This window comes from Acipenser ruthenus, unplaced genomic scaffold (assembly GCF_902713425.1).
Source record: "Acipenser ruthenus unplaced genomic scaffold, fAciRut3.2 maternal haplotype, whole genome shotgun sequence".
Classification (NCBI taxonomy): domain Eukaryota; kingdom Metazoa; phylum Chordata; class Actinopteri; order Acipenseriformes; family Acipenseridae; genus Acipenser; species Acipenser ruthenus.
In genome coordinates this window covers 44,111-52,363 of record NW_026708478.1, presented here as the reverse complement: position 1 = coordinate 52,363, position 8,253 = coordinate 44,111, and the positions used below count along the sequence as shown (strand labels likewise).

The window sequence follows — 8,253 nt, the reverse complement described above, 5'->3', positions numbered from 1 at the left end:
GTCAGGACGGGCTCCAGTACATACTGTTTAGTACAGACTGATGGGAGAGCATCTTGGCATGCTAGCTGGTCAGGACGGGCTCCAGTACATACTGTTTAGTACAGACTGATGGGAGAGCATCTTGGCATGCTAGCTGGTCAGGACGGGCTCCAGTACAGACTGATGGGAGAGCAGCTTGGCATGCTAGCCGGTCAGGACGGGCTCCAGTACACACTGTTTAGTACAGACTGATGGGAGAGCATCTTGGCATGCTAGCCGGTCAGGACGGGCTCCAGTACACACTGTTTAGTACAGACTGATGGGAGAGCATCTTGGCATGCTAGCCTGGGTTCAAAGCTGGTGTTGAGTGAATATTCAGCTACACGTGATGATTTCCTCGACGGGCGGACATAATGGGCCTGCCATTGGCGGTCATTGCTGAATGTCGAGCTCTGACTGTAGATTTTGAATTTATTTGTTTATCACCAGGAAGCTTTTTCGCTTTGGACCTTTGGTTGCTGCAACACAGAATTTTATAACGCTGAGGACTGGAGCGCTCCATTCATTTCAATAGGGACTGGAGCTCTCCATTCATTTCAATAGGGACTGGAGCTCTCCATTCATTTCAATAGGGACTGGAGCTCTCCATTCATTTCAATAGGGGACTGGAGCTCTCCATTCATTTCAATAGGGACTGGAGCTCTCCATTCATTTCAATAGGGATTGGAGCTCCCCATTCATTTCAATAGGGACTGGAGCTCTCCATTCATTTCAATAGGGACTGGAGCTCTCCATTCATTTCAATAGGGACTGGAGCTCTCCATTCATTTCAATAGGGACTGGAGCTCTCCATTCATTTCAATAGGGACTGGAGCTCTCCATTCATTTCAATAGGGACTGGAGCTCTCCATTCATTTCAATAGGGATTGGAGCTCTCCATTCATTTCAATAGGGATTGGAGCTCTCCATTCATTTCAATAGGGATTGTAGAGGATTGGAGCTCCCCATTCATTTCAATAGGGATTGGAGCGCCCCATTCATTTCAATAGGGACTGGAGCTCTCCATTCATTTCAATAGGGACTGGAGCTCTCCATTCATTTCAATAGGGACTGGAGCTCTCCATTCATTTCAATAGGGATTGGATCTCTCCATTCATTTCAATAGGGATTGGAGCTCTCCATTCATTTCAATAGGGATTGGAGCTCTCCATTCATTTCAATAGGGATTGTAGAGGATTGGAGCTCCCCATTCATTTCAATAGGGATTGGAGCGCCCCATTCATTTCAATAGGGACTGGAGCTCTCCATTCATTTCAATAGGGACTGGAGCTCTCCATTCATTTCAATAGGGATTGGAGCTCCCCATTCATTTCAATAGGGATTGGTGCTCCCCATTCATTTCAATAGGGATTTGGGGCAGGATTAGACGGCTGTTTTACTGTGCTTTAAAACTCCAAGCGGGTCTCGGTCCTTGTGGCTTGTTTTTTTCTAAAGTGCTGACCTCTGACCCCGTTTGTAACCCCCCCCCCCCCTCTCAGAGGTCAACAAGAAGGAGGTGGTGGAGGCGGTCACGATCGTGGAGACCCCGCCCATGGTGATCGTGGGGATTGTGGGATACGTGCAGACCCCCCGCGGGCTGAGAGCCTTCAAGACCGTCTTCGCTGAACACATCAGCGACGAATGCAAGAGGCGCTTCTACAAGAACTGGTGAGTCTGTGAGGGGGGGGGGGCGCTCCGTGGCACGCAGGAACCTGCGAAAGCCTTCGCTCATCGGGTTATCTGTGACTGTGTTCCTATCACAGTGCTGCTCGAACCCAGTCCTGCAGAGCCCCTGTCCAGGAAGTTTTGTAGGTCACACTAAATCGCTGGAAACACACGGGAGATAACGTGTTCAATTTAAGGGGACTCTGGTCATTGGGTCAGTTTGCATGCTGGGAAAATGTCATGACTTGTTTTACTGTCATGACTTATTTAAGGTGGTACGGTCTGGATTACAGTTTTAGTTTTGGTTTATGTTTGAATACAAATGTAATACATTATACACAAAAATCAAATACAACATGAAGTTTCAAAGCAGGAATAGTTAAATTAAACCAACCAAAATGCATCTAAAATTTATAATTCAACCATACCACCTTAAATGAGTCATGACAATAGACAGATAAGTCATGACATTTTCCCAGCATGTAATCCAGGCCATTGAGGGCTGAAAAGGGTAGTTCATATTTTTTTTTTGTACCAAATTATCTCCAAATGACTTCATTTTAATAAATCGCCTGCTTAATTGATCACAGTGAAATTGTTCCAGGTGTTAAATGAATGATTAAAGGTTAGCTATAAACCTTCTGGATAGGGGCTCTCCAGGGGCGGGTTTGGTGCAGCACTGTCCTCTCCTCTAACGCCCGGGCCCCCTCGCGCTGGCAGCTCCTCTCGGACTCGGCTCTCTGCTGCTCTCCGATGAGCTCCAGGCTCCGCTGGCCGGTGGCTCCTCCCGAACCCGCGCCATGAGCCGAAACCCAACCGTGCGCCCCCTGCCTTCCGCTCGCACGCCCTGCGCCCCGCTGCGGGGGTGTGCGATGAAGGGGTGGTGCCAACCTCTCTCTCTGTGTCCCTCTCCGTGCGTCTGCGTCTGCTGCTGCTGCTCTGAAGGTACAAGTCAAAGAAGAAGGCCTTCACCAAATACTGCAAGAAGTGGCAAGATGATGAGGGGAAGAAGCAGCTGCAGAAGGACTTCGATTCCATGAAGAAGTACTGTCAGGTGGTCCGCATCCTCGCCCACACGCAGGTCAGTGCAGGGGGGCTTCTCTCGCTGTTTCGGGGGGTGGGGGGGTACTCCAATGGGCTGTTTGGCGAGTTTGCGATCAGTCAGTTGTAAATCGTGCCATTTTGCAAATGAACTGCATAGCTTTTTATACTGTATAATTGAATCACGGTTCTGTTATGAATTCGCCATACAGTTTATCTTGTATTTAACCACTTAGTTACCTGTTAAAAAAGCTATATAATGTTTCTGTATTTGTACCTGTGATTTTATTTAGACTAAACATCTCGATGCGAGTTGGGTGCTTTTTTGTTTCTGTGATGAGATCACGGAATATCGCGCCAGGCGTGGCGTCCGAAAACGCATGAGGAGATGTTCCATGCTGCCTTCCTTCTGAGAAACACGCCCCTGTACCTGCCTGGGGGGGGGGGGGAGACTTTGTAAATTTGTAACTGTGAGCAATGCTGGTGCAGTGGTACTCCACTCCGACCCTCCAGATCCAGTCCAGGTTTTTACTCCAAGCAGGTTCTAATGAAGCTGCTAAGAGGCAGTTGACTGATGTAGGATCTTGTTTGAATAAAAACCAGGACTGGAGTGGATCTTGAGGGCCAGGCTTGAGTATCACTGCCCTGGTGTGTTGAACACGGCGCGGTGGCTTTCTCTGAAGTGAATGGGCACCGTGCTGCAGCTCTGCAATACTGACTGTTTCATGTCTCTCTCTCCGTCTCTCCTCCTCTCTCTCTCTCTTTTCCCCTCTCTCTCTTTCTCCCCCTCTCTCTCTCTTTCTCCCCCTCTCTCTCTCTTTCTCCCCCTCTCTCTCTCTTTCTCCCCCTCTCTCTCTCTTTCTCCCCCTCTCTCTCTCTTTCTCCCCCTCTCTCTTTCTCCCCCTCTCTCTCTCTTTCTCCCCCTCTCTCTCTCTTTCTCCCCCTCTCTCTCTCTTTCTCCCCCTCTCTCTCTTTCCCCCCTCTCTCTTTCCCCTCTCTCTCTCTCTTTCCCCCCTCTCTTTCCTCTCTCTCTCTCTTTCCCCCCTCTCTTTCCTCTCTCTTTCCCCTCTCTTTCCCCCTCTCTCTTTCCCCTCTCTTTCCCCCTCTCTTTCCCCTCTTTCCCCTCTCTCTTTCCCCCCCTCTCTCTTTCCCCTCTTTCCTCTCTCTCTCTTCCCCCCCTCTCTTTCCCCCTCTCTCTCTCCTCTCGCTCTCTCTCTCTCTCTCTCAGATGCGTCTGCTGCCGCTGCGTCAGAAGAAGTCTCACCTGATGGAGATCCAGGTGAACGGTGGCTCAGTGTCTGAGAAGGTGGACTGGGCCCGTGAGAAGCTGGAGCAGTCCGTGCCCATCACCAACGTCTTCTCCCAGGACGAGATGATCGACGTCATCGGGGTCACCAAGGGGCACGGCTACAAAGGTGCGCCAACCGTTCCACACTCGCGTCGGCGTTTCTCTTAACTCTGTTCACTTGCTTTTTAAAAGCGAGTTTTTAAAAGGTGAAGCCGATTGGGGCGGCTTTTTGTTTCTGTGATGAGATCACGGAATATCGCGCCAGGCGTGGCGTCCGAAAACGCGTGAGGAGATGTTCCATGCTGCCTTCCTTCTGAGAAACACACGCCCCTGTACCTGCCTGGCTTCAGACCTCCGCTACAGGCACAGCATGCCTGTGTAATGACCGTTACAAGCCCCGCTGTGAACGTTATCGCCATGTTTCCTCGTCGAGTCTCACACCTCTCCTCTCTCCAGGCGTCACCAGCCGTTGGCACACCAAGAAGCTTCCTCGCAAGACCCACAGAGGCCTGAGGAAGGTGGCTTGCATCGGCGCCTGGCACCCTGCCCGCGTGGCGTTCTCCGTGGCACGTGCTGGTCAGAAGGGGTACCACCACCGCACGGAGATCAACAAGAAGGTGAGTCATGTTTTAACGTGCAAGACTGTGTGGGAAAGGAGAGTCTGAACGTGGTTTAGATTTAACATGACAATCCCAGCTCAGCCACTGACTCACTGTGTGACCCTGAGCGAGTCACTTCACCTCCTTGTGCTCCGTCTTTCGGGTGAGACGCAGTTGTAAGTGACTCTGCAGCTGATGCATAGTTCACACACCCGAGCCTCTGTAAGTCGCCTTGGATAAAGGCGTCTGCTAAATAAACTAATAATAATAATCGCTGTGTTGTCGGTATTCTTTTTAAATTGTTCCTCCTTCCTCCAGATCTACAAGATCGGTCAGGGTTACCACACCAAGGACGGCAAACTGATGAAGAACAACGCGTCCACGGAGTACGATCTCTCCAACAAGAGCATCAACCCTCTGGTGAGCAGGGAGGGGGGGGTCCGCAGCCCCTGGGACGCCCCGTCGAGCTGGGCTCGCTCGCCTGGGACCTGCGTAGCAGGGTTCAAAAATGTCTTGCTTCCTGTGAACAGTCCATTATTATTATTTATTTCTTAGACGCCCTTATCCAGGGTGACTTACAATTGTTACAAGATATCACATTATTTTTACATACAATTCCCCATTTATGCAGTTGGGTTTTTTACTGGAGCAATCTAGGTAATGTACCTAGATAACGAACCCTCATTTTTCAAGCCGTAGCTGCAAGGCGTCAGTCCAGCTCCCACACTGAGCCTTCAAATGGCAGCGATGGCTTCCAGGCTTCTGATGTCTCTTGTGAAGCACGTTCTGAGATCCCTGCTGGATTCTCAATGCTGGATTCAGGGGTCACAAATGGGGATTAGATAAAGGGGCATTCAGAACAAAGTAGGAGGCACTGTTTTTACAGAGAATTGTGAGGGTCTGGAACCAACTCCCCAGTAATGTTGTTGAAGCTGACACCCTGGGACCCTTCAAGAAGCTGCTTGATGAGATTCTGGGATCAATAAGCTGCTAACAACCAAACGAGCAAGATGGGCTGAATGGCCTCCTCTCGTTTGGAAACTTTCTTATGATGTTTTTGGATCTGTATGTCCCTACAGAATATAACCCCAAGTATTGCTCTTGTCTGTTTTTGACGTGTGGGCGACTCGCTGATCCAGTGAGCTGATTTTAACAGCAGCATTGTTAACACTTTGAACAGCGTTGGGCCCTGCAGTAACAGGAAGTCGTGGTTCTCTTTATCTGACAGGGAGGCTTCGTGCACTACGGGGAGGTCACCAATGACTTCGTCATGCTCAAGGGCTGCGTTATTGGAACCAAGAAGAGAGTCCTCACTCTCCGCAAGGTGAGGTCACACTTGGCTACTTTATTTATTTCCTAGATGCCCTTATCCAGGGCGACTTACAATTGTTACAAGATATCACATTATTTTTACATACAATTTCCCATTTATACAGTTGGGTTTTTACTGGAGCAATCTAGGTAAAGTACCTTGCTCAAGGGTACAGCAGCAGTGTCCTCCACCTGGGATTGAACCCACGACCCTCCGGTCAAGAGTCCAGAGCCCTAACCACTACTCCACACTGCTGCCCAGTTTTTACATTCAATTACCCATTTATACAGTTGGGTTTTTACTGTGTAAATTTCCACCTGTGAGGCACTTTCTCTTCTGAGCTCTCCTCCTTCGCAGGACAGCGCGAGTCGCTTTTAAGTTCGGTAGAAGATGCTGGTTTTGTTTTGCTTGCGTTCGGCTTCTCTGACCGTGAACTCAAGACTTTACATCTAGAGCAGGCTGGGCGGTTCTGTTTTGAGGGCTCTGGCAGTTCACTTTTTCTAAAGGCTGTTTCGTTTTCTCTCGAACCCCTTTCCAGTCCCTGCTGGTGCAGACGAAGCGTCGTGCCCTGGAGAAGATCGACCTGAAGTTCATAGACACCACCTCCAAGTTCGGACACGGACGCTTCCAGACCGCCGAAGAGAAGAAGGCGTTCATGGTGAGTAGAGAGAGAGACGCACGCGGCGGGTGCAGGGCTGTGGACAGAGACGGACGCGACACCCCACCTGTCCTCCTCCGTGACTGTGTCCACTTTCACACCTTACAAACTCCACCAGGCAGAGTCCTTAAGTCACGTTTACATTTACAATCTGTTTGGCAGCAACTACACTTGTTTTGCTGATCTAGATCTGTGCTCCCTGTCAAAGAATTAGAACTGTTTTAACCCTTCGTGGGTCCAGCGTCGGACCAGGTCCGACCTTTACAGTTTTTCATCATCGGTCTGATCATCAGAAAGACGTCAAGCACAGGTCTCTAGTCGTTTTGATCTCCAGAAAAAGCAGAGGAAACATTTCAATAGCTGAGAGAGCGAGAGAAGCCGAAAAGGGGGCTGATCTGAGCAATACACATCGCCCCTGCACCACAGAGATAACATGGACATAAACAAAACAAGACAGCTGCTTTCAAATCCGCTACTTTGACCCCTTTCCCAATAAAGCAAGCCCCACATCTTTACTTGTAAAGTTACCATCCATTTTATTTTGCTGTTTCGTGTGGCTAATGTATTCTCTTTTTTTTTTTTTTTTTTTTTATCAACAGGGACCACTCAAAAAGGACCGAATCCTCAAGGAAGAGACTGCGTAAGCCCAGAGACCCCCTCTCTCATCTTTCTCTGGTTTTATATAAAGTCTTTCTGCAGTAGTACTGCCGGCTGTCCAATAAAGAAATTAAAACCTTTTAAACACTCTGGGTTTTCTTCTGTAGCGTTGTGTGTTTGTTTCCTTGTGTGTGGAGCTTCAGAGTTGATAAATGCAGCGAGTTCTGAACTAGATCAGCCACGTGGGCCTTTTTCGGCTTTTGCCTTCGTTAGTGCGAGTCGCATTTGACTGACCAACTTCATAGAATCACTTTTAGCTGCAGATGCATAACTAGGTAATCTAGTTGTGAAAAGCCTGCCTGTTTTTAAAGCCACACATTCATGTAGAGTTTGGGTGTTTCTGGACTGTGTCGCTGGGGTCCGAGGACTGGTCTGTTTAAATCTCAGCTTGGTTTTTCACAGTGATTTGTAGAGCTAGGTTGCTTGTACATATCCTGCAATTTTAAATAACTTGACCTGTGGTGTTGTCCCACAATCCCTCTCTGGCCTCAAGCACACAGTATTTGTTTAGTTAGCAGACGCCTTTTATCCAAGGCAACTTGGAGACTAGGTTGTGTGAACTATGCATCAGCTGCAGTCACTTACAACTACGTCTCACCCGAAAGATGGAGCACAAGGTGAAGTGACTTGCTCAGGGTCACACGATGAGTCAGTGGCTGAGGTGGGATTTGAACTGGGGACCTCCTGGTTACGAGCCCTTTTCTTTAACCACTGGGACCACAGCCTCCTTGTATCCTTGCTGTGTTGGTTCCTCTGTGTGAGTCTTGCTTGCTGTACTGAACGCTCCTCGCTGTCAGCTGTGCTCCTGCACTTTGGCATTGGTGGATAATGCAGCTGTGGTAAGGAATTTGATCTGCTACAGTAAGTGTAGAGTTTATTACAGAAAATACTACATGCTGTAGAAAACTGCAGTACTATAAACCAGGGACTAATAGACTATAAAACACTACACAATATGATAGCGAGTGTTAGATTGGTACTCTAGCGTTCTCTAACCGATTCACATGGGGATTAT

General features: G+C 48.8%; 1 protein-coding gene and 2 non-coding genes across 3 annotated transcripts; all 3 read left to right on the top strand.

The window, feature by feature from the left end:
- Positions 1 to 1,517: 1,517 nt before the first annotated feature.
- On the top strand, positions 1,518 to 7,323 carry LOC131733482 (large ribosomal subunit protein uL3; the record flags this gene model as incomplete). Its single annotated transcript, XM_059021187.1, is given in 8 exon segments — positions 1,518 to 1,686; positions 2,629 to 2,764; positions 3,953 to 4,139; positions 4,469 to 4,629; positions 4,930 to 5,031; positions 5,840 to 5,935; positions 6,462 to 6,581; positions 7,181 to 7,323. Coding segments are annotated over 8 exon segments (1,016 nt in total), but the record flags the coding sequence as incomplete, so codon positions are not given.
- On the top strand, positions 3,050 to 3,144 carry LOC131733485 (small nucleolar RNA U83B). Its single transcript, XR_009326308.1, has one exon. It is a non-coding gene; the product is annotated as a small nucleolar RNA U83B (small nucleolar RNA).
- Positions 4,242 to 4,336, top strand: LOC131733486 (small nucleolar RNA U83B). The gene has a single exon (XR_009326309.1). It is a non-coding gene; the product is annotated as a small nucleolar RNA U83B (small nucleolar RNA).
- Positions 7,324 to 8,253: the final 930 nt, after the last annotated feature.